At 58.7% G+C, this 25,220-nt stretch overlaps 1 protein-coding gene across 2 annotated transcripts in view; it reads left to right on the top strand.

Moving 5' to 3' along the window:
• LOC114508466 (cat eye syndrome critical region protein 2) overlaps positions 1–25,220 on the top strand; it is a 79,357-nt gene that overhangs the window by 27,369 nt on the left and 26,768 nt on the right. For both annotated transcript variants that reach the window (XM_036011137.1, XM_036011136.1), the window contains exon 2: positions 24,918–25,012. In XM_036011137.1, the coding sequence (XP_035867030.1) occupies positions 24,918–25,012 (95 nt within the window). The remainder of the gene's footprint in view (positions 1–24,917; positions 25,013–25,220) is intronic.

Below are 25,220 nucleotides of genomic sequence, written 5' to 3'. Positions count from 1 at the left end.
AAGTTATTAATGTTTTTAAAGTCGTTTGATGCGTATCTCACGTTGACACTGTTGTCAGATGTGTTCTCACAACGGGGTACTTCTTTATCTTTGGAGAATTTAAAATAGCCTTATCCCATAGCTAGAAGTTTATTGAGCTTTATAGTCCTGCGAAGAGATTTAATTGTTAATGGGCTTCATTACATTCATTTAACAAGTTTCTGTTGTATGCATTTTTATCAAAATAGCATTTAGAAAAATTTAAATCAAGGCCTGTGTTAACCAAAGGTCATTGGTGTCAATTCAACACCAGTGGGAACCCCCAATTTGGGGGGCAGTGAAGGAGGAAATGGTATTCTGAGCAGACGGCCCGCAGTGGTTGGGGGGCCCCTGGGCAGGCTCCTCCGCTCCGCCCCAGCAAGGTTGGCGGGGGGAGTGGGCTGCGGGGCCCCTGGGAGCAACTTACATGGACCCGAGTCCCTGCTCCTGGCCCCGATTGGCCTGTCCTCCTGCAGATGAGGCCCCAGTCGTTGGAGTTTGGTCCAGGAGGCATTGTCCTGATTGTCCAGAGTGGAGCTGCTCTAAATGGTCAGTGCAGATGCTGGGGCTGTAGCTCAGCAGCTCTGGTTGGGCGGGGAGGCCTCAGTCCCGTTGGCCGAAACAGGACTGTTGAGCTCCTCTGCCAGGGCTGCTCCCCAGGGCAGTATCGGGGGGCCCGGGCAGAGACGGCCAAGCCCAGTGAGCCGCCGGAGCCCTGCTGAGGCGTCGGCTCTCCGTGTCCCCAGTAGCAACAGCCGTGGTTGGCATTGTATCTTCTTTGAGGGTCACCTTGATCACTCAGTTTTGCTTTATGAAATGGGAAGTTTACTGTAGTGCACTTGTGTCCCAGAGAGGCAATGATTTATTTTCAGGTCTATGGAAGGAAAAGTATTACAGCAACTGGAGTTGTAGCGAGTGAAAATGTTATCAATGCATTCACTGCTCAAGTGTTACGAAAAGTAGGGAAAAAAACTTCAGGATGCAAAATGTTATTTGCTACGATCTGTGCTAAGGGCGAGAGGTGCAAGTGTGGCTCTTTGGATTTCCTTGGAGACGGAACTCCTGGGCAGCCGAGAATCTATATATTGCAGTTTACCGCTCTTTAGCACTGGATGGCCTAAACGTCTTAAAAGATTGTATTTATTTACTTTTAGAGAGGGGAAGGGAGGGAGAAAGAATGGAAGAGGAACACCAACGCGTGGTTGCCTCTCGCCCGCATTGCCTACTGGGGGACCTGGCCCACAGCTCAGGCCTGTGCCCTGACTGGGAATCGAACCAGCGACCTGTGGTTTGCAGGCCAGTGCTCAGTCCACTGAGCCACACCAGCCAGGGCTGAGGGCCTAAACTTTTCATTTACTGATTGTGAGAAGAAATCTTGATGGAATATATTATGCTTCCCAGTCTTTTTTTTTTTAAATAGACTTCACTGAAGTATAATGTATACTTTATTGAAATATAACGTATACTTTGTTGAAGTATACAAAAAAGATATACAGGTTTCAAGTATATGGGTACTGTTGAGTTCCAGCCACTGTATACACCTTTGTAACCACAACCCCAAACAAAAGACCACTTTCATTCCCCCAGGAACTCTCCTCACGTCCCTTCTCGTCGTACTAACGCCCCCCCGCCCCCAGCCCACCCAGGGCAGCTGCTGGTCTGATCTCCCACTGCAGGTTAGATTCGCACGTTTTACAGAATGAACAGAATCGTGCAGTGTGTACCCTCTATGCCCTCCCAGCCTCACGTAGTGAAGGTGTGGGACGCACTTGAGTCCAGCTCCCACGGTGGTGCACTGCAGCACACGGGCGAGCTGTTTCCGTGGGTCCGTGTGGATTTGCCCTAAGCAGCTCTGCACTTAGGCTTGGGGTGGGTTCTCGTGCCGGCTTCTTACAGGATTGTTTCTGGCCGTCCACTTCACGTCACACGACCAGCTCCTGGGGTGCTGCCGCGTTTCTCGCCGTTTCACCTGCAGTGTGCCTTCCACAGGTTTCTGCCCAGCGTGGCGCTGCCTGCCACTCGCGGTCACCTGTGTTTGCTCTCACTTGGCCGAACAGCGAGCGCAGGCTCCTGGGAAACGCTGCAGGTGTGCGCCTGCGGGATGGTCCTGCCGCTCCGCACCCCGCCCCTGCCTCTCCTCCCACACGGCCGTGGGCTGTCATTCCATCTGCCACCCCCGCTTCATCCCCCGATCTCCAAGATGTTGCGTCAGCCAGTGTATCCCCCATCAGCCCTTGTCGTTCGTCACAGTTACCTCCCCCACCCCTCCTGCACCCCGAACACACCCCCCCGCCGGGTCTCCCAGGCTGTGAGTGATTTCCTCCCTCTCCTACTGCCAGCTTTCGCTCAGGGCCAGTGCCTGTTGGGTGTTTAATGCCGGGGAAGGACCGTCTGCCCCGAGCCTCAGTTGTGCTCTGTGCAGTCCGGCTTGTTTCCCAGCCTCCTGCCCCGGTGTCTGGACCCGGTGTCTGGACACGTCCAGGGGCCAGAAGTGCCAGGTGGCATCACTCCTGTCGGCTGTGGCTGCAGTGTTTCTGCTCTTGTTAAAAACAGCTGGGTGCTGGGCTTTCAGGTGACCCTGGAAACAAGTACTTTGCCCGTGTAAGTCATAGCAGTGGTGGACAGTCACTGCCCGTTCTTCATGGTTACTTGTTCAGCGTACTTGGGGCAGTGCACGTCACCAAATGTGTGCTAGGCTAACTCGGTTAGTTTTCGGGACCAGGACAGCCACCCCTGCTTGTAAATGCTCTGAAAGTACTCGGTTGCTCATGTTGCGTGATTAAGCGGTTACATCAATTTACAGAGAACCCTGGTGCGCATAACAGTATGGATGGTCTTTGAGTGTGATTCATAACTCTGGTCACGTCTACACATTTTGGTAGCTTTCTGAATGCTGCATCTGTTTTTGCTGAAGTTGCAGTAAAAGACACAAATTTGAGTGACTTTAGTAGTAGGCTTTTAATATACTGTATTTCACTTGGCTCCTAGACGAACTCTGTGTAGGTTGCATTCTCTCTCTCACACATTAAGAAACTGAAGCTTAGATTAGTTAAATGACCTGTTTTCTTTGGATTGTAAGGAAACCTGGCTTTGAGTTATTCCAGTGGACGACAGTAAGGCCTACCTTGCGGGGTGTTTGGGAGAATCATAAACTGTGTGTGCGTAAAGCATCAGGCCTGGTGTGTGGCACAGAAACTATGAAACAGGCCTGTTTCCTGTTCTCGGTAAACCTACGGTCTAGAACATCTTCCAGAACGTCCTAGCCTTTGCCTGAATTGGTTCATTTCTAAGAGGAATCCATTCCATCTTGTGCATAAACTTACTTGTATGTAGACTTCTAATAATAAATAGTCTTCACTTTCGGTCAAGATGACGGTGTAGGTAAATGTGGTGCTCGCCTCCGCCCACAGCCACGACAGAAACGCAGCTAACCTGCAGAACCGTCACCACTCAGCGCCACCTGAAACATGCTGAGCGGATGACCTGCAACTCAGGGTTTGAGGAAGCAGCCACGTCGGGACTGGGGGGAGGGACAGATGCAGAACCGGCCGGCCCCACACCCACGTGTGGCAGATAAAAATCCGGAGGGACGGCTTAGCGCACAGGTCCCCCTGCGGGGCAAGGGGTCCCAGCCCCACACTGGGTCCCCCAACCCGCCCAGGGTCCCGGGGCTGGGAGGAGAGTCTCCCTAGCCTCTGGCTGTGAGCACCAGTGCAGACAGAGGCGGAGTGAGCCGGAGGCTGGAGTCCCAGGCAGGTTCTCTCAGGGGGCCTGTGCACGCGGACTTGCTCACTCTCCCCCACTCCGTGCTCCAGCGCTGGGGCAGCAGCTCGAAAGGCACCAGGGACACAGGGAGGAAGTGAAGCGTCAGACATCAGGGCGAGACTGGGGGGCAGCTTCCTCCCAGACAGACGTGCTGGCAGAGGCCACTGCTCCTTTGATGAGCCTCCCGGCACAGAGCTTCAGGCAGGCCCTTTACCTGAGTCCCCATCAACCTGGCTGACACTATTTGCCTGCCCTGGTGTCACTCTACCCCACTCGCACCCAACTTTTGGGCCCACCCCAGCTGTTTCCGTGGCCTTTCCATACAACTGGCCCCTCTCGCCTCATGCTTCAGGCTTTCCTAAAATCTTTCAAGCAAGCAGCATCTGACGTCTGTGCCCCTGCCTCTTGCTCAGTGGCCCCAGGCCCAGCACTAGGAGCAGCTGGCCTTGGTTAACAGCTAGGCCTCTCCTGGGCACCTCCAGGCCCAGCATAAGTAGCCACCATCTGCAGATTGCATTGTGCCTCATGCCAGGTGGACCCGGGCAGAACACAGGTGACCTTGCACCTCTCGGGAGGCTCGAGACAGTGCGTCACCAGGTGGACAACTTCAGTCGTGTCCAGGCACCACCCAGCCACCTCCAGAGCGACACACTCAAGGGCTTATTCTGTGAGCACCAGAGCCTCGCTGAAGCATGTCCTGCTCCATAGGGTCGCCCCTTGCACATCACCTCCTCAGCCGTGTTCGCAGCCAGTCCTTGCAGCTGGTTGGCCTGGGGACCCATCTCTCCCAGTGACACCAACAGCAGTCAAGGCTCAACTGCAGCGGGACAGTGCACACAGCCCACGGGGATGCAGCTGGAGCACCCAGGACGCCTGCCACACAAGGCCACTCGGCGGAGTCCAGGAGACGTGGCAGCTCCTAACCTGATGTACAGAGACAGACAGAGGGAAGCGGCCATAATAGGAGACAGGGAAACAAACCCAAAATGAAAGAACAGGAGAAATATCCAGAAAAAGAACTAAATTGAAATGGAAGCAAGCAAACTACCAGAGGTCAACACGATGGTTATGACGATGCTCAAGGAACTTAGTGAGAACTCCCGACAGCATGAAACCAAAGGACCGAGAAACCAAAATAAATCCGACAAACGCAGGACACGCTAACTGAAATGAATAATTTACAAGGAATCAACGATAGAGTAGATGAAGCTGAGAATTGAATCAGTGATTTGGAGTCTAAGGAAGGAGAAAAATAACAGCAAAAATAATCCCCCCTCCCCCCAAAACAGATGATAGTGTAAGGAGTCTCCAGGACAGCTTCCACATAATGGGGGTGCTGGAAAGAGAAAAAAGTGCAAAATATTGAAACCCCATTTGAAAAAATAATGACGTGACAGAAAACTTCCCTCACCTGGTGAAGGAGATAGACAAGTCCAGGAAGTGCAGGGAGTCCTGAACCAGATGGACCCAAAGAGGCCCCGCTGCAAGGCACATCAGATCACCCGAGGGAAGTAGACGGACCACAAACAGGAGTTTGCTTCGTTGTAAGAGCCAGAGTGTGGCCGCAAGGTGGTAGGGCCAGGTGGAAGGTGGAGACAGGGTTGTGTCGTTGCAGACCCTGCACCTGTGAATTGTCTCCAGTCAGAGGTGGGGTGCGGTGCCTTTTCTCTCACCGCTAAGTTTAGGAAGCCCTAGTACCCCTTTAGATCTGCGTAGTCTGCTGCAGGTTTGGGGGCATTAGCAAGGGAGATGGTCACAGGACATCTGGGTTTCTTTAACCAGTGGAAATTTCAGGCAGATCACAAATGCACGGAGCCTAGAACAGACTCCCTGGATCTCATTCACTCCCAAGAAAAGGTGACCTTGATGGGCGGGGCCCTCCAACGCAGCCCACACTTAGAGTGGCTTCCCTCGTGGCCGTCCTGCCCCCTGAAGCACGCGCAGCGCTCCTGTGACCGTGAGGGAGCGCGTCGGGTGTTCGGCAGTACACTGCCGTGACGAGTTCAGCCTGGGGCCGTGGAGGATGGATTCTCTGTAACCCTCCAAGGGGTGGGTCCTGGGCGTCAGAACAGGCAGGTTCCCCAACTCCCTCCCTTTCCTGAAATACAGTTTACCGATGGTTTAGACTATGCTTGATTACAGTGAGGGCTGGCCTTGGACTTCAGGTGGAGTCTCGTTACAGGGCCCAGCACAGCGCTCCCCTGCGACCTGCCCTGGTCCCGCCGCGTGGGACACCGGGGCGGCGGAGGGAGGGTCCATTAGGCACTGCGCACATGCGGCCTGTTGGCCCCCGCCTGTGACGTGCGTCTCAGTGAGCTGGCCTGATGCTCTTCCGTCAGACACTCAGGCTTTGTCCCTTTTGAATAATTAACGTCCCTTTTGAATTAATTACTCCTTGGGCAGCTGATTTTGAAAAACCCATACTTTTACCACTGCTGATTCAACAACCCTTCTCTCCGACGGAGAGGCTTTGTCCGCCTGCTTCTCAGGGTCGGCCGAGTTTGTCCCCACGGAGTCTTCCCCAAACGGGGCCGTCCGCCGGGACCGAGGTCCCTTCTCAGCCAGGAAGAGGCGGTATAAATAGCTGTGCACGCACTCCGGAGGGGGAAGGGCCCCAGAGGTGAACTCCCGTTTTTGTTTCAGGGTAATTAACGCTTTCTCGAATCGAGCTCAACTTGGGGCTCTTGTGCTGTGGGCTGGGGTTCCGACCCAGCAGCCTTCCGGCCCGGGCAGGGTGGGGGCCGCGGCGCCTGCGTTTCTTGTCGTCCCCGGATGAACAGAGTAACGGGAGAGCCGTGGTTTCTTGGGCTTGGACTTGAGGCTGGGACACGGGCTGGGGAGGGTGAACGCCTCCCCCTGGAACGGTAGTGGCTGCGGAGCCGCGGACGGCGGGGGGTCTCCTGTGGGACGCCGAGGACCTGGCTCCTTGCCGCGTGCGTCTGCTGGGCTTGTGTGCCTCCAGGTCCTCTGCCTGCGCCTGTCGCGAGGTGGCCTTGCTCCGGGCTGCCTCCTGCCTCCCCTGCCCTCCCCTCCCCTCCCCCACCTTGGCCTTCTAAATTAGACGCATTCCTTCCTCTGCTCCCAGACGTCTCCATCTCCCCGTCCCCTGACAGAGCAATCATTTATCAAGTTGTTTCACGCGTTGTCGGGAGGGGGGCCCAGGGACTCGAGTTTGTTTCGTCCCTTTGTTGAGGCTCCGCGGGATCGTCCAGCTCCGTCTCCAGCCGACTGCTGGGAGTTGCTGGACTCCGGGCGCAACTGTTAAAGGGGCTGTCTGTCATCCACTTGCTGCCGCCTCGGTCTTTTCTCTTCAGTCCCCAGTTACTGCAGCTGTGATCGCCCTGTCCTTCCTTGCGCACGTGCATCTTCGGGACCTGTGTGCAATCGAGGGAGGGTTTTCCCATCCCTTCCCTCCCCCGGTCCCGGTCACTGGAGATCTGGAAATAGACCTCGACTCTCCCTCTCTCTCCCCGTCCTTCCCCGCCCTTCACTCCCGCCCCGCGCCTCCCTGGGGCAGGCCACTGCGAACCCACTCGGAGCACGGGGGTCCCGCTTTCACGCGACCCCTCGGTGGGTGCGGGTGAGCGTCCCGCGGCCTCCTTGTCCACGGTGCCGCCTCACCGTGGACACAGATCTCCACACAGTGGACGGGCGGAGAAGGTCTCAGAGTCGGCCAGACTCCTTTTTGTGGGGGCATAGCTGCCTGTTGCCAGCGGTTACCGGGGTCTCCGGGGCGCCTGCGGAGGTGGGAGGGCGAGGGCTCGCCGACCGCAAGGGTGCGAGACGGGCGCTGCTCCCGGGGCTCGCGCACGAGGACGGTGTGTATTTTGGGAGCAACGGGCAGCCGCTGCCACAGCGACCACGGGAGCTGCCTTCGCTCTTCTGAGTGGCAGCCTCTGACCCCCTCAGTGCAGGTCAAAGGCCGAGCTCTTCGGGCAGCCCCTCTGCCTCCTCCAAGGCTAAGGCTGCTCCGGGCAGTTCCTGTGCTTACGTCATCTCTCCGTCCCTGTGGCTCAGGGCCCACCGTGGGGGTGGCCCTCACGGCCCCACACACAGGGCGTCCGGGGCGAGCTGGGCTGTGTTCTCGTGTGCAGGGCTGACCAGGGAGGATGCCGCTGCAGAGCTCACGCACGTTCTTGGCGGAGTCCAGTTCCCACGTCCCGCTGGCTGGCAGCAGGGCTCCTCGCCCCTCAGGCCGCCTGCCCGCGGTGGTTCTGGGGCCGCGGAAACCGTCTCCCGTCAGAGCCACCACGTGAGCCTCCTTGTCCGGTCTGCCGGCGGGAGTGCTGCCCGATGTGACCCCACCGCAGAAGCTGCGGTCGCCGAGTCAGAAGCAAGTCCGGTTGCCACCGGCGCTGGAGAGGCAAGAGGTCGAGCTACAGCTCAGGCACAGGCGGGCGACCCACGGGGTGTTGAGGGTCTGATGGCCCCACCAGCCTCAGGGCAGGGCTGCTGACGCTGCGTTCTTCCGCACACCACGCCCCTGAGGGGAGCCCGAGCCTTGGGCACAAGACGGTCGCTCCGATGACCGCGGTGGGGACAGGCCTCCCATCTGTGCCTGCCCTGTGACGTCCTCGCTCCGGAGCCCATCTCAGCCCCTCCCCCAGTGAGAAGAAGAGCTTTGGCTGTTGTCTGTCTGGTCCAACCGCCGTGTGCTGACAGACAGCCAGACTCGGCAGGGAGCCCCGAGAGAAGTGTGACCTGCACGTGGACCTGCGCTGGGCTCCAGCGCGTCCCCACGTGGACAGGTCCATCTGGGGCTGACCGCCTTTGTAGGCACAGCCGGACCCAGTGGGTTGCATCCAGCGAACCTCTTTGCCCCCAGCCACATGCATCCCTCCCAAGTAGGACTCCTTGGACACTTGAGTGCGGGAGGAGCTTGGGGAGCCTGCCCTGCAAGTCCCGCTGTGGGTTCTCTGGGGGAGGGGCATGATCTGCTCCCCCGGCAGTTCCCCCTGGGGCCCAGTGCCCAGTCAGGCAGTCCCCTTGGACTGTTCGCGGCTCCTTGTCGCAAGACGGTGGGAACTCATCCTGACTGGGGGACTGCAGTGGCAGGCACAGTGTCACAGGCTCCTGCTGAGGACCCGACCAGACAGCACGTGTGAGGGGACAGTGCACCCGCGGGTGGGCGGACGGCCCGCGCCTGGCTGTGGGGGGAGAAGGCAGGAACAGCGCGTGTCTATTCTGCGAACGAGAAAGGCAGAGCAGGGTAGCAGGAGGAAGCCCTGCCCCAGACGCGGCGTTTGCAGGAACACCACCTTCCTGCTGTGGGGGAGGAAGGGTGCTCCGCAGTGAGACGTTTCCAGCGTCAGGCCAGAACCTAGCCCCCGGGTGCCTGTCCAGCAGGCGATGGTGGGTGGATACTCCAGGCGAAGAACCCTGAGCAGAAGAGGGTGAGCAGGGAGGACGAGGTGACGTGGGTGTAGACGGACACGCGCTTCTCCGTGGCCCCCGACCCGGCAGGGGCAGGGTCCGGGGCAGCTGTCAGTCCCGCAGTGGACGGGGACCTGGTGCGCCAGCCAGCCGCAGGTGCTGCACACGAGAGGGAGCTCGAGCACGCCCTGCGTGCCCGCCCGCAGGAGGACCTGAGGAGGTGCAGAAGCGAAGGTGCCTTCTCCTAGTGGGAGTGCAGGGTGGACTGACTTCTGCAGAGAGGGGACGCGACCCTGGATTCCCACCACAAGCCCTCCTCCACTTCACCTGACTCCGGTGGCTTGGCCTTGACTCCGCTCGTGCCGGGTCCGAGCCAGGAGGAGCTCCACGGGGAAGGAGAGGGCTGGGCAGACAAAGGGAAAGGACCAGGTTCCCACCACGGGACGGCCGAACCTTTGTTCACAGCACTCGGCCAGGCAGGGGCGGGTGACGTTGACGTGGCACCAGAAGCCCGTGAGGGGGAGAGCCAAGGTGCACGGACCACGTGCACCCCTGCTCCATCCCAGTGACAGACCGAACCTCAGCTGCCACCCCACGTAGTGGCCAGGTTTGTCGCTGACCAGAGTGGAACCCAGGATCAGTCCCGCCGCTGCTCCTGCAGCCATTCGCTTGGGAATGACGGACTCTGAGACCGAACTCGGACTGAACGCCTCAGGAAGGGGAGGGGAGAGGGTGCCGGGTCGGAATGGGGGAGCAGCTGCCGAGAGTCCTGAGCACACCTGAAAAGCCTGCTCAGGCTGCAGACCCACCCCCTGCGCCCAGCTTCCTGTCTTTACGCACAGGCAGCGTCTGTGTGCCCGTGGCAGGTGGTGCCTTCCTGCCCGTTGGGCCTGTGCCCCAGGCTGTCCACCTCCGGACACGCCACCCGCGTTGCAGCGTGCGTCTGCTGTGTCTCGTCCCTCTGAGAGGATGAGCTTCCCGAGGCCAGGAGCCAGACTTGCTCGCGGTCACGGTGCCCGTGTCCCCCAGCACAGACCGCTGCGCGGGCGCGGAAGAGAGGGGACAGGCAGAGGCCCAGTTCTGGTTCCGTCTGGGGGCTCTGGCACTCTCTGTGCTCTGTATCTTCGCCAGGGGATTCTTTAAGGTAGAAGAGGAGTAGAACACGCCCTTTCCTCTCATGCCGACTTGTTTTCCGTCCGCACTTCTCCAGAGGGTGCCTGTCGCCACACTTGACAGTAATCGCACGCCTCTGACCCCGTGCTGACCGGTGAGGCTCGGTTGGTTGGTCCGTCACCCCACCAAGCGGGAGGTGGGTTAGGGTTAGGGTTGGGGCGCGAGTGAGGAGCAACTGATCCATGTTTCTCTTGCTCTCTTCCTCTCTTCCATCTCTAGTAAGTATGTATTTTAAAAAATATTTATTTATTTTAAGAGAGAAGGGAAGAGAGGGAGAAACATTAATGTGTGATTGCTTCTTGCATGCCCTCTGCTGGGGACCTGACCCAAAACCCAGGCGTGTGCCCTGAGTGGGGATCGAACCAGCAACCTTTTGGTTCACAGGTTGGCTCTCAATCCACTGCACCACACCAACCTGGGTTAATAAATAAACACTTAAAAAATACATATTGATCACTTACTGCCTACATAGGGGTAAGCTCTATCTATGCTGGTAGTTTAGATTCCTTACCTTTACAGGGAGGAAAGCAGTTTGAACACTTGGATTAGCTGAGCTTGAACGATGGTGTTTGTCCTCTCTCGAGGTTCGAGGTGCGTGGTGAGCGCTCGGGGTCGTTGCTGTGGCGAGCTGCACGCGGCACAGGCCTGGCCCTTTCGGCTGAGTGTGTGCAGTTCCAGGTGTGAGCACACTCCCCCTGCTGCGCAGCCCCCCTCCGTCATCCCCGAACGGCTTACCTTCCCACACCGAGACCCCATCCCCACGGCCACGCAGCCCCCTCCCTGCCTCTCCGCAGCCCCAGGCAGCCGCACCGTGCGCCCTGTCCTGGGACGTCGGCTGCCCTGGAGGCCTGCTGAGGAGGAGCCCTGCTGGGTGTCTGGCTTCGGTGACGTCAGCCTGACGTCCGGTTTCCTCCGGTTTGGGTCACGTGTCCGGATTTCCTCCTCTCTGGCTGGGGGACGCTCCGCTGTGCGGGCACGCCTAGTGTCGGCTCTCTCTCTGTTCGCTCGTGGGCGTTGGGGTCGCTTAGCTTTTTGGCGATTGTGAGTAAAGCTGCCGCGAACACGGGTGTGCAAGTATGTTTGAGCCCCGTCGTCTGAGGTGGACTTGCTGGGTCACGTGGTGGACCTGTGTGGAATGTTCCGGAACCGTCACTCTGCTCACTGCAGCATCAGCCGTGCACGAGGATTCTGACTTCTCCATACCCTCGTCAACACGTGCTTTCTGGGTTTTCTTTGAAATGTTTTGGGTTTTTATTGCACAGTTGTGACAGCTAGTTTTTAAAAGTCTCCTGAAGACTCTGTCGGTCTCTTCGAGACCCAGCAGTATTTCTGCATCGCCCCAGTGTCGGGCCGCTCTTGAACAGATCACACTAGGAATCCTGAGCGCTGGCCTCCAGAGTGAGCTGGCAGAGGCTGCCTGTCCCGTGAGCTGCCGGGAAGGGTCGCTGCTCCAGGCAGGACAAGGGCCCCAGGGGCGGGGGAGACCGTGGAGCAACAGTTGGTGTGCTGAGCACTCTGCTGCCCTCGGACAGTGTGCGTCCATGGTCTCATGCACTTCTTAGAACAACTTACGAGAGAAATATTCGCAACTTGCAGATAAGAAAACAGATTTAGAGTAATTCATTCTCGCACAGTTACACACAGCTGAGTAAGGGGAGGTGCCAGCTTGGAAACCAGAACCATCTGGCTCGACCGCCCGAGCTTTGGACTCCTGCTTCCGGCTCGGGGCCCGGGGATGATGAGGGAGAAAGAGGGCACCGTGGCGGGTCTTCCCTGTCACCTGCCCACTCTCCGGGAGACGAGAGAGCTGGTGTCTAGGCACACAGCTCTTCGCTTTGCTTCCTCCCTTGACGTCCCTGTGGCTGAATCCTGGTTCACGTGCCCACCCTGCAGGAGTCACGCGTGTCAAGCGGTGACTGAAGGCCCAGCTTCTGGCAGCAGCCGAGCTGCTGTGGGGTGGGCCCCGCCTGGGCCCCTTGTCCCTGCCCGGGCCCCCTTGTCTCTGCTTCTGCTGCCGCAGCTCCGAAGCCCCACCTTCTCGCTCCTCGTTGCCTGGAGGCTCTGCTGTTCAGGAAACCCCCTTCCTCACCCACCGCCGCCCCCGCTCCCGGGGGGCTTCCCGCTGGCTGTGCTGCGTGTCTGTCTGCATGGTGTCTGCGAATCACCGTTTTTGAAAAGCAGGTTTAGGATAATCTCCACGTCACGTTTGACCTTATTTTCCCCTCTTTTTTTCTTAAAGAAGACCCTTTAACATTTGACGTAATGCTGGTTTGGTGGTGATGAATTCTTTCAGCTTTTTCTTGTCTGGGGAGCTCTTTTTCTGTCCCTGGATCCTACACGACAGCTTTGCTGGGTAGCGAGCGTAATCTTGGCTGTGGGTCCCTGCCTTTCATCACATTGAGTATTTCTTGCTGCCCTCTCTCTGGTGTGCAGGGTGTCGGTTGAGAAATCAGCTGACAGTCTTTTGGGAGCTCCCTTGGAGGTAACTAACTGCTTTACTCTTTGTGCTTTTAAAATTCTCTTTGTCTTTAACCTTTGGCAGTTTAATTACGATGTGTCTTGGTGTCGCTCTCTTTGGGGTCTTGTTTTGGACTCTCCTTGCTTCCTGGACTTGTGTGTTATTTTGTGATTAGGTTAAGTTTTCCATCATTTTTTTTTTCAAATAGACTTTCAGTCTCTCGTTCTCTCTCATCCTTCCAGCACCTCCACGTCGTGAACATTGACACACTTGATGCACTTGAAGTTGTCCCGGAGGCTCCTTACACGGTGCTTTTTTTAAAAACTGCTGTTCTGATCGGGTGTCTTCTGCTTTCTTGTCTTCCGAGTCACTGGCTTGATTCTCTGCTTCGTCTGCTCCGTTGTTGATCCCCCGTATTGTAATTTTCATTTCGGTTAGTGTCTTCAATTCTTACTGGTTCTTTCTATGGTTCCCATCTCCATTTCCATGTTTTCTGCCTCAGTGTTGAAATTCTGAGTGCCTCTTCTCCTACGTCGATGAGCACCCCTGTAACCTGTGGTTTGACCTCTGCATCAGGTCGGTTGCGTGTCTCCATTTTGCTTCGTTCTTCTGGAGTTTTCCTCTGTTCTTTTATTTGGGCTGTATTTCTTTCCCCCCTCACTCTGGCTGCCTCCCTGTGCCTCTGTCTGTGTACTAGGTAGAGCTGCTTGTCTCTTGGGTTTGGGGGCGTGGTTTTATGGGGCAGGTGTTCCCTAGGGTGCTCCAGGTGTGCCGCTCCCGCTCCCTCCCGTGGGCTCTGTGTACTGCTGTTGTAGGTGAGCCTTGATTGCTGTCGGCATGTCACTGGGAGGGGTTTGCTCCCAGGCCAGTCAGCTGCAAGGACTGGCTGCCATCACCACAGAGGCTCAGCTGGGCAGGGGCTGAGCCCAGGGAGCAGGACTCACTCCAGGGGGCGCTGGTGTCCACTGAGTCCACTCGTGGAGGAGGTTGGGCGGTGCTTCAACATGGTGTGAAGCAGCCCACAGGGTGCACTGGCTCTGGGGCCTCCCAGGAGGTGCCCAGGAGAGGCCAGGCTGTGAACCAAGGCTGGCTGCTGCTACTGCTGGGCCTGGGGCCACTTAGCCAGGGGCCCCTGGAGGTCAGATGTGGCTTGTTGAGAAAGTTTAGGAAAGTCTGAAGCATAAGGCAAGAGAAGCCATTTGTGTAGAGGGTTTTGGATGGGCCCGCAAGTTGGGCGGGGCAGACGGTGTGAGCCAGGCTGGTGGAGACGCGGACTTGGCTCCCGCCTGTGCCTGCGTGCTCTGCGGTGGGGGGTGGGGCTCAGCGAAGGAGCAGTGGCCCCTGCCAGCGCGTCTGTCTGGGAGGAAGCTGCCCCCCAGCTCTCACCCTGATGTCGACGCTTCACTTCCTCCCTGTGTCCCTGGTGCCTTTCGAGCTGCTGCCCCAGCACTGGAGCGCAGAGGGGGGAGAGTGAGCACGTCCGCGTGCACAGGCCCTCTGAGAGAACCTGCCTGGGACTCCAGCCTCCGGCTCACTCCGCCTCCGTCTGCACTAGTGACGAGGATGCAAGGCAGCGAGAACAAGAGGGCAGAGGTGCACGGGCAAGTGGGAGGGGTAGGGTGCAAGGCTGCCGGGCACGTGGGCTGAGCAAGGGTGGGTGGTGGGCGGTGGGAGTGACAGGCTGTCCTTGGGGGCTGTACAGGTGCAGCCTCACAGCTGCAAGGCCAGCTTGCACTTGATTTGGAGAAGGATCCGGAAGGAACAAGAAGCGTTCCACTGGAGCACCCCGAAGGAGACGCTGTTTGTTGAGACTGGGACGGTCTGTGCCCAGGCAGGCGTGAGGCGCAGGCGTGAGGCGGTGGGATCAGCGTTCAGTGCGGGTTCTGGGGAGTGTGTGCAGCCTGTTTGACCCTCAGCTGTGCCCTCTGGCTGAGCCAACTTTGGAATACTGAGAGGTGGGCGGTGCCAGTAAGAGTCGTTAGCTCTCAGGCTGGAGCCCCGGAAGGGCAGGAGGAGAAGCAGGTCAGCGCCGGGCCCCACGGTGTCCCCTCCTGTTGAGAACCTTTGGGGGGGGCAGTGAAGGTGGAGAGGGGCTGCCTGGGAGGCGAGGGTGTGCCCTGGAGTGAGAGGAGCTCGCCGTAGGTGAAGGTGGGAGTCGGCGAATGTAAATGCGGCTTTAGGTCCTGCGTGGTGCTGAGGACCGTTCGCTGGATTTGGCTTGATTGCAGTAGAGTGGCGGGAATGGAAATTTGTTTGCATCCCTAATGTTGACGATAATATTGTGACAGGATTTTTTTTTTTACGGTCCCTGAGGTTCAGTCATTTTTCTGCGTGTTTCACTGTAAATGAGCTCATGTGTCATCTGTGTACAGACAGTTAACCAGCAGCTTCATTGCTTCGGGCGAGCCGGTGAGATTTCTTGACCAGCGTGGAGTTTTGAAGGCATCCACATAGCTGAAGGGACCGACCGTGTGCTGCAGTCGGCCACTCGGCCACACCGGCCCTGAAGGGCGAGCGCAGGCTGGCCGCGGAGGCCTCCGCCCGCCGCGCCGAGCCCCGGCGAGTCTCGGGGACCGCCGACATTTGTTCTGGACGCATTGCACTCGCGAGGAACGGAAGTCCAGTGTGAACGTGTGAGCGTGAACGCGGGCGCCCCAGCAGGCCGTGAACGCTCCGCCCCGCCCCGGCGTTGCCGTGTCCTGCAGAGAGCGCGCCGGGTTCTCGGGCCGCAGTCCCCCGGCAGCCCTGTCTCCTGGGTGTGCTCCTCCCACGACCTCCCCTTCTGCCTGCGTCACGACCCTCCCCCAGGGCGCTTGCGTCACATTCTGCACTCAAACCCTGACTCCTTTGCCTGGTTCTCAAGGACTCGCCGGCTTGTTGCTTTTCCGGGTTATCTGTTAACTCCTTCCTGCCGTGAGGCTGACGTGTCCCACTGCAGGTGTTGAGGAAAACCCAGTGGGGAAATGCCAGGTTATGTGTTTCACTGGTCCACCAGATCAAAAAAGAGGGCAGCGTTTTCTTGTGTTTTTTTTTGTTTGTTTGTTTGTTACTGTTTTGGTGGGAGATGAGGGAGGATGAAAGGGAAGGCAGACAGGAGAGCTCTGGGGCCATAAAGAAGCCTTCTGGGTCGGGGGCCTGGTGAACGGGGGCACGAGGCAACGCCTGGGACGGTAACGGGGATGTCGGGGCGGGGTGCAGGGGTGGGGTGCAGGGGTGGAGGCGTGGGGTGCAGGGGTGGGGGTGCAGGGGTGCAGGGGTGGGGTGGAGGTGCCCATCCTTCCTGCTGGGACGTTGAGTGAGGAACACGGCGAGCGACTTGGGCTGCGTCTCAGAGGAAACGGGGTCCCTGTAAACTGCTGCTCCCGAACCTTTCCCGTTCTCCCGGACCATTTCGGTCTCTTCCGTGGGGATGTGTGTGGTTCCCTGTGGAAAAGGGTGCGAGTCGGTGAAAACTTGCACGCGTTCCTGTGACTAAAACAGTTCTTTTCCCGGTGGTGGTAGCAGGGTAGAGCTGTCATGTGTGCCTGAATTTAAGCAGCCTTCCCAGGGAGGTGGCCCAGGGGAACTTTTGGGGAGTATCGACTCAATCATACTACGTGTAAACTGACATAAAACTGACTTTCAGGGAGAGACTTGTTCTGCTCACCGTGCACTCCCTGGGTGCTTCCTGTGTGTGCCCTGGCTGGGGGTCGAACCCACGACCTTGACGTGTGGGGACACCGCTCCAAGTGATAACCGGGCTGCCTGGCCAGGGCTGGTACGTGTGAGCTCCGTTGACAGAGATGAAATAGTCACATTTCTGTTTGGAAAACTTACTTTGGAGATTTTTACATAAGCACTTGAATTTTTAAATTCAGAAATAACTGCTTTTTCCCTGTTATTTCCAAAAAAGTAATTTATCACCACTAGACCCACTTTTTTTTTTTAAGATTTTACTTATTTATTTTTAGAGAGGGAAGGGAGGGAGATAGAGAGAGAGAGAGAAACATCAATGTGCGGTTGCTGGGGGTTATGGCCTGCAACCCAGGCATGTGCCCTGGCTGGGAATCGAACCTGGGACACTTTGGTTCCCAGCCCACGCTCAATCCACTGAGCTACGCCAGCCAGGGCTACCACTAGACCCACTTTTGAACAACTCTGGTGCAGTTTTCTAGAGCACTTCACCCTCACTTCCGTCTTAATTTTTTGAATTTACTTTAGATGCTGCTTTCTGAAAATGTACCCCAAGTTACAACTACCTGTTCCTGTAACAGGATCCCTGGGTTCCTCAGTTGCTCTGTGGGTGTGGATTTCTGTTCACCCACGTGGTTGTTGTAGTGACAACCAACACTTGTAATCGATGTCACACCCCAGAGCACGCTCTGAATCATTGTGAAGTTGTTGTTTTCTTCCCGTCTCATAAAATGATGGAATCGAACGACACCTGTAAAGAGCTAAATCTGGCATCGGCTGAGGTGGTTTCAGGCTGTTGTGTCTTGCCTAACTACTGTTACCTTAGAGTAAAGCAACGGAGAGTATCTTGTAGTAGAAGTGTTTACGTTCAAGATAACTGTTCACGAGAGACGCTGATTGCTGAAAAAGCCTTCCTCCGCCAGCAGCAGCACCCCACCCTGTCTGCCTGCGGGGGTGGCCTCCCCCTCTGCCCTGCGCGCCCCTGCTCCCCTCCAGCGTCTGTGGGGAGTGCTTTCGGATGAACAGTTCTGACCCTCGGCTTTGTCAGTTCAAGAAGTGGGTGGTGTCCTTAGGCCCCGAGTCTCAGAGTGACATTTTACTCACTGAAATGGGTGGGACACGCCCCACCTCCCGAACACCAGGCCCCTTACTAACCCAGGGGGTGGGGGGTGGTCCCTCCCCGGCCCGATGAAGTATCCCTGCCCCCAGCCAGGCGGTCAGTCTCCGCCGCCCAGTCAGACAGGGCCGGGGACCCCCTCCGCGTCTTCACCTCGGACCTGCGTGCCCAGCACACGTGAGCCAGCTCATCCCTTCTCGGTTGTAACATTTTTTAAATGAATCATACCGTTTCCTCTTCAAAAAAATCTTCACCTAAGATATGTTTTTCATTGACTGTGGAGAGGGAGAGGCACTGATGTGACAGAAACACTGACTGGTTGCCTCTTGTGCACGCCCCAGCTGGGGGGTGAACCCGGAACCTTTTGGCTCACGGGACGGCGCTCCAACCCGCTGAGCGAGCCACTGGCCAGGACAGATGGTGCTGTTTTCTCATAGGTACAGTCACACCCCGGTCATCTCTGGATTGCCCCACCTCCCCGGATTTCTCCTGATGGCCTTGCTGGCAGCTCTGACATGCATCTGTTCAGACTGTCGTTCCCCGCGGCTGAGGTCCCTGCGTCTTCTCTGCGGACCCCCCGTGGCTCCTGTGCAGGCGCTGGGGGTTCGGCCTGGGCCCCCCGGTGCTCGTGGGCAGCCCTCCCTTCTTAAGGCAGCCTGCCCCTCCCCCAGAGCCGTGCCAGGCGTCACCCGGGCTTCGGTTCCTGCACCTCTTTCTCCATCTCACGTAGTACTGGAGGACGGGCTCTCATTCTCCTTGCGTCCTGCGTGCTCAGGTGACGAGAGCCTGGTGCAGAGTGTGCGTTCGTGGGCCCGGGACGCCCCTCCACTCGCGTCCCGTCGGGTGGCCGCCCGTGTGGGGCTGCCTGGGTGGTTCCATCGGAAGGGCCCAGCCCCTCCACACGTCGAAGTTACGTGAGGGTGTGTGTGTGTGTGTGTGTGTGTGATTCTGCCGTTTGCTGCAGGAGGCGGGACACAGGAGTAAGCAGCACCTGAACTTCCAGGACCGTGTTTGGACTGAACCAGCACTCGCCCACCCCCACCCCCACCCCCACCCGGCCTCCATTCAGTGTGTGTCGTCCTTGTTTCTGCCCAGGGAGCGTGCCCACCCAGACCCCCCGCCTTCTCTTGGACACGCAGTGCGGGCGGGAAGCCTTGTTCTCCCTGCTTCCGAAACTCCCCTTCCCCTTCTCCTTCACGGTTCTGCTGTCATCCCTTTGGTCTCGGCCCCTCACTCTCCGCCGGGACCAGGTCGGGGGCCTTGTCACCCTCCAGTCTCCGTCCTGCGGGGTGTCCTGAAAGCCACATCCCATTAGCCTTCCCAGCTGGGGGAGCCTTCCCCCTCCATTCAGAGTCGTTGCCTGTTCCCTGGGGACTCTGGCACCTAGAACAACTTCCAGCTCGTCCAGGGCTGCGTCCAGCGGCAGAGAGGACAGACGCACAGCCGAGGCTGTGGGCGACGAGGGGGACGAGGGTCTGAAGAGTCTCCAGCAGGCTGTCCGAGGAGGTCTCCTGTCTCACTTTTTAAATTCATGCAAATACGTGAGCTGCTGCGAATGTCTTCCTAAGCTGCACCTGAAAGCTGTATAATTTTCTTAACCAGTGCCCCTCCAATAAATTCAGTAAGGTGGTGGTGGTGGGGAGATTTCCTTAAGTAGCTACAGTGGCAGCAGGAAATCAAAGTAAACTCGAGTCTAGGAAGCTCTGTGCCGTGGGCATGGCCTGAGAGGGAGTGCCCAGGCCCCCGGCCGCGGGGCTGGGTGTCCCTCCAGTGTCCCGCAGCGGCCTCGGGGCACGTGCGGTGCTCGGGCACCTCTCTGCGTCTTGGGTGTCTCCTTGGACCTTCTTGGCCTTTTATTACCTCTGGAGCCACGCCAGTGACTGACGGACAAGGTTCAGAAACTCACCTTCTTGTGGATTTATGCTTTCTCTGGTGTGGGTAGGGTTTTCCGGGGAACCAGGGGGCGGTCCCCTCTGACTGGAGGAGCTGCTCGGGTTCCCCTCTGCTGGCCCCCAGCCGGGCACGGCGGCACCGCTGTCTCCGGGCCCAGGTGTGCCCGGAGGGACGCTGCGCAGGGCCGCGGTGTGGGACCTGCGTGCGGCCTTTGGGGAAGTCGCACCGTTGTGCCCGCTTGAGCTGATGCAGACTTCACAGTCTGAGCTGGCAGGGGCAGGCCTCTGGGATCAGACTGATTTACACCGGCTTGGAGAGCACCAGCTGCCCGGCTCGGGCGCCCCTGGAGGCCGCAGGCCGGCTGCTCCGACTCCGGGCCCCGCGGCAGGTGGGCTCTCCTGGCAGCAGCTGGGCGGCTCCGCACCCTGCGTGTGAGCGGTTCCGGTCTCAGACAGGAGCCCGGTCTCGGACCGAGTCGGTTCTTGTATGAATTAAGGTGATTTGTGACCTTCTAAAATCAGGTACAACATATTTGACATTCTCTCTCCCTCTTTTTCTTTTTTTAAGATCTTACTTCCTCATATTTAGAGAGGGAGGAACGGAGGGAGAGAAACATCCATGTGCGGTTGCCTCTTGTGCCTTCCCCTGGCCCGCAACCCGGGCCTGTGTCCTGGCCGGGGGTTGAACTGGTGACCCTTCGGTTTGCAAGCTGGCACGCAGTCCACTGAGCTACACCAGCCAGGGCTTGACATTCTTTATGCCTCTATTTCCCTCCTTAAGTAAGCTCAAAGGAATTATTGTGCTTGGATGGCAGTAGTAGAAATCAGTGGTCTTTACCCTAATTTGGAAATTGAAGAAAAGAAAGTTTCTCTCTTTAGCATTATTTTTAGCAAAAGATGCAGGAATTAGAAGTAATATCAAGCAATAAGAAGTACCTTTTATATTATTTAAGAAAAGTTGTTTACAGAGGTGGCACATTAAAGAAATCAGTAATATTGTGTCCTGGATGGTGTGGCTCAGTGGACTGAGCACCGACTGTGAACCAGAGGGCCACCAGTTCGATTCCCAGTCGGGACGTGCCCGGGTTGCAGGCTGGGTCCTCAGTAGAGGGTGCGTGAGACGCAACCACACATGTACGTTTCTCTCCCTTTCTCCCTCCCTTCCCCCTCTTAAATAAATAAATAAATGAATTAAATAAGTAAATAAATAAATCTTCATAAAGACTAGTGATATTCTAAGTCTGGAAATTATCTTTGCTTATTAGGCAGCCGGGAATCTCGGAAGGGCAGGCCTGGAGGTGTTTTTCGGAGGCGAGACCCAAGGGCCCCTCCCCCTCCCCCTCCCCGGCCTGTCCTGGTCCCTGTGCTGAGCCCTGTGTTCTTTCCCAGCAGCCTCTGCTTCCCGGGGGGGGGGGTGAGACTCAGGCGATGTCACAGGGACTTGTCCCTGATGAGCTGTGACGCCGCTGCCCGGGGACAGAGGTGGCGCCTCCCTCAGCCACTCGCCGTGCCCAGCAGCAGGGGCCCGGTCCCCTCTCGGCCCCCATTGGCTGGTTTTCTTGGCAAAGTTCAGGTTTCGCTCACAGCTCACTGCGCACGGTGAAAAGGAAATGCAGAAAGGGGAGGGGGTGTTGGGGAGGGCCCGGCGCTGCACGGGGCACGAGCAGGGAGGCTCTGAAGAACCTGCGCTTCCCCGTGTTTCTCTGGAGGTTTCCCTGGCTTGTGCACCCACAGGCCGTGCATTCAAAGACTGGGGACTTCTGTTCAGACACCTCTCGGGTGTGGAAGGCCACTTTCTGTCTGTAAAGCGGTTGCTTTTCTCCCCACACACACACCCCGTGAGAGGAAGAGGAATCATCGTGATGTTGTTACAGAGCACCTACTGTGTGCTGGAGGAACCCCTTTTATGAAGCGTTGCCTCATTTGATCCGTGCACCCACCCTTGGAAGTAGATGCGTCACCGAGTTTTTTTCTACATTGTGGCAAAAAACACGACACAAAATGTACCACCTTAGCCATGTTTAGGCACATGGTCCCGTGCGTGCCAAGTCTGTTCACGCTGTTGTGAAACGGACCCCCCGGGACATCTGCTTCTTGCAGACCCGGCTCTGTCCCCACGAAGTGGGAGATGTTTAATCGACCAGGGAGTTCTCCCGTTCAGCAGATTGGAGTTGCTCTCCTGTTTCTCTGCTGTGCTGCCTTTCTGTAACGCGTGTAGCCGGTGCCCAGCGCAGGGCGGTGAGCCGGGCCTGCGTTAGTGCCGCTGGCTCCCCGGGTCGGCACAGACCGCCGGTGGCCGCTGGCCACTGCAGGGCCCAGTGGGGCCATGCCCGCCTGGGCTCACCGCCTCGCCTGTGGCTCGGGCTTGACTGATTCTGCACTTGAAGTTCACTGGGGGCTTCGTCAGCTCATGACTTGCCCTGGGCCTGCTTGTGTTTTTGGTGGGTTAGCTAGGTAGCTTCTGGTTTATGAAGCACGGTATTGTGCAATACGTTTTTTAAAGCAACTTTCTATTTTGAGACCCGTTTTCTTGCTGACGAGGAGTTTCCCTGTCCCATCAGGGGCTGCAGGACAGTGTCTGCGGAGGTCACTGAGTCCCCCTCAGTGCCTGTGTCACCGGAGAGACGGCTCACGCCTGCCCGTTCTCCGCGCCGCACCGGCCCGGTGGTCGTCGGCACACTAGCCTGCCGGCTGTGGGCGTTTCTGGCGGGCCTGCCGGCCAGGCAAGGCTAACTCCCTGGGGAGAGCCGTTGCCCAGCCCTGGTAGCCAAGCCACCGCAGCTGGACAGGTCACTTATACCACTTTTTCAAGATAAGGTGCGGGGCAAGTCCCCGGTTCCTGCCGATGGCGTTCAGAAAACCAGGGTTGACGTGCCAGCTAAGCCTTGGTCCTGGCAGGCGGACTGTGGAGTGCTGTGGCTCCTTCCTGTTCAAACCTCAGACGCACGGACGTCATTGGGCGTAACTCCTGGTCCACAGCCCGTCCTGTCCTTGGTCTGTGGACGTTTCACACGTCGGTGCTTCTCTCCCGCCTGCCAGCACCCGGGGAGACGGCCGCAGTCCAGGTGCGGGGTGAAGAGAGCTTAGACTCACTGCGGACGCGCTGCAGACGGGTGACTCGGCGCAGGCGTGCGTTTGAGACCCCTCGCTCTTAGACTCAGAAAGAGTCTGTGGGTCTGATTTACTGGTTTTGATTTGTGCCGACTGCCACAGGTTAACAAAATGTTAGTATTTTTAAGCTTGAAAATTCATAATTTACATGTAAGTACAATGTGGCAACCCTTGAATTTAAGGCTGTTTTGTGTTTGGTGCCACGCTTCCCCTGCGTCAGCCTCAGCTCTTGTTCTGTCGTGAAGACCCGGCTTCACGCCCCGCGGCCTGGCGTGCCGCTGGGCTGTGTGGCGGCAGCCACGGAAAGATGGCGGCAGGGGTGCTGCTTGGCAACGGCTTAGACCTGGAACCTCACAACATGTCCCGTGTTTTCCCTGGTTTTTAGGTAGATTTGCTGGTAGCAGTGATGTTCTTCTGTAAGGAGCAGGGGACCTGCTCTCCTCACCCCCGAGGCGGACCCTGGGCTGAGGTGGCGGGGTGGGGGGGGCGCGTGTGCTCTGGGGAAGCACTGGGGAGCGCCCGTCAGTGCACACGGCCGTGCCTGAGGTCAGGGGTCGCACGGCGCTCCTGGTTCACCGCGGTGGGGAAGGACGGCAGTGTGTGGCTCGGCAGGCGGCCTGCAGAGGACGGTTTTCGTGGACAGGACACGGTGAAGCCTGGTGGCGGTGCTCCCAGACCATTACCTGCTCGGGGCAGGCACCGGGGGTGGCTGGGGGTTACTGCGAGCAGTGGGGACAGGCGGCAGCGCTACCTTGACAGACGTGGCTCCTTCACCTCACGTCGCGGGAGCAGAGGTGCGAGGGCTCACCTGCCGTGCTGTGTCCAGTGCCTGGCTCGCCTGCGAGGTGTGGCGCGGCCGCGGTCCCGCTGTGGCACACTCCCGAGTCGTGCTTGCCTGGTGACATGGCTGCAGGTGGGGGCCACTCGGGTCTTGCCCTGGCCTCTCCCTGAGGTCAGCCGGAGCCGGGTGTCTCCCTCGCCCTGCCCTTCTCCTCCTCAAGAAGCCTCCTCCTGGGTGGGGCATGCTGCCCCACCCCCCCACACATACCGGGGCTCGGATAGTCAGCCCCAGGGCCCCTGTGTGCTCCCGCAGGTGGATCCCCGCTGTCTCCAGGGGAAGTCCGGGTCACGGCTCTTCCACCTGAGGTGCCCCCACTGTCTCGGTGGAAAAGCCAGGGTCACCTTTTTCTCCCCAGCTCCCACGACACCTTTGCTAATTTCTGTCCGCCCGTCTGTCCTTGTGCGTTCCTGCCTCCCCTGACGGAGCCGAGCTCCCAGTGCCGCGTGGGAAGGACTGGGTTACTGTACACGCAGGGTGGGTGCCCACTGCCTGTGCGCTCCGCGAGGGAAGTCGTGTTATCTCTGCCGGGCAGCGCTGGTTCTCCTGGGCGATCCCTGGCCAGAGCGGAGGGAACAGTGAGTTAATGCACGACTCGGAACCACAGCCACGGGTGCGCCGATAATTCCCAAATTTGTGCTCACGGCAGGCAGGGCCGTGTCAGATGGGGCCCCGCGGCCCGGCCCGTCCCCTGGGCGTCCCCTGGGCATCCCCCGGGCGTCCCCTGGGCGTGCGGCCGCAGAGGCTTCCCCTCTCGGGGCGCCCCCTGGAGGCGGTCGGCGCTCTGTCTGCACCCGCGAGTGTGTGTGTCAGTCGGCGGGTCCTCCGTCCCGTGGAGTTCCCGGAGGGCGTGTTTGTGGACGCGGGAGTTTGAGGGATGAAGAATGGTCCCTCGAGGGCCGCGGTGGGCAGGGGAGGCTCAGGCGAGATCGGGGACGGGCTGCTCACACCCCGAGCCCGGCCACCCCTCCCTCCCCTCAGAAAATGCCAGTTTATCCCAGGGACCGAGCAGAGAAACAGGGCCCCCTGGAGGTCCCCGCTGTCCCTCCTGGACCCTGTCGCTGGCCCACCCATCCAGGTTCAGAGCCAGCACCGGCCCCACGCACCCGCCCGCCGGGCGTGGCCTCACTTCCCTGGTGTGGCCCTCCGCCAGGGGCCTGTGGTGTCCCTGAAATTCACGCCGCCGAGTGGCCCACTGCCGGTGCTCGTGCAGAACAGAGGGGCCCCTTGCAGCCGTCCCCGCTGGGCCACCCGTTGGGCCTGTTGAGCACACCACACGGAGGACGGTTCCTAGCTTTGCCCCGTGTTCTCAGTAGAGCGCGTTCACGCCGGCTGAAGGCTGCTCGTTGGGAAGAGGCGCAAGAGTTTCTGCAATGGGGGGGCCTGTGGGGACCCGGGGCGGGGGCCAGGGGCCGGGGGGCCGGTGGTTCGGGGCAGGGCGGGTGGCGCTGGGAGTGCTGCGTCCGGCTGGCCTCTCACCGGCTGGCTCTCTCCCCGCAGGAGCTGGAGGCGGCGCTGCACCACGACGACGCCGAGTTCATCAGCGACCTCGTCGCCTGCCTGCTGCAGGGCTGCTACCAGCGCAGGGACATCACGTGAGTCTCCCGCCCGAGGGAGCCCCCCCACCCTGCCCGAGGGAGCCCACCCTGAGCCGGGGCGCGGCTCTCTGTCCCCTCACAAGCCCCCCAGCTGACAAGCAAGCGTAGGGTTTCTTCTGCTTGGGGGGTGCCTGCCTTTGCAGTTTCTGTTTGCAGCAGCGCGGCCGAACAGATTCAGACCGGGCCCCGCTGCGCTCCTGCGCCC

This window comes from Phyllostomus discolor, chromosome 11 (genome assembly GCF_004126475.2).
Source record: "Phyllostomus discolor isolate MPI-MPIP mPhyDis1 chromosome 11, mPhyDis1.pri.v3, whole genome shotgun sequence".
NCBI lineage: Eukaryota > Metazoa > Chordata > Mammalia > Chiroptera > Phyllostomidae > Phyllostomus > Phyllostomus discolor.
This window is presented reverse-complemented; position numbering and strand designations above follow the sequence as displayed.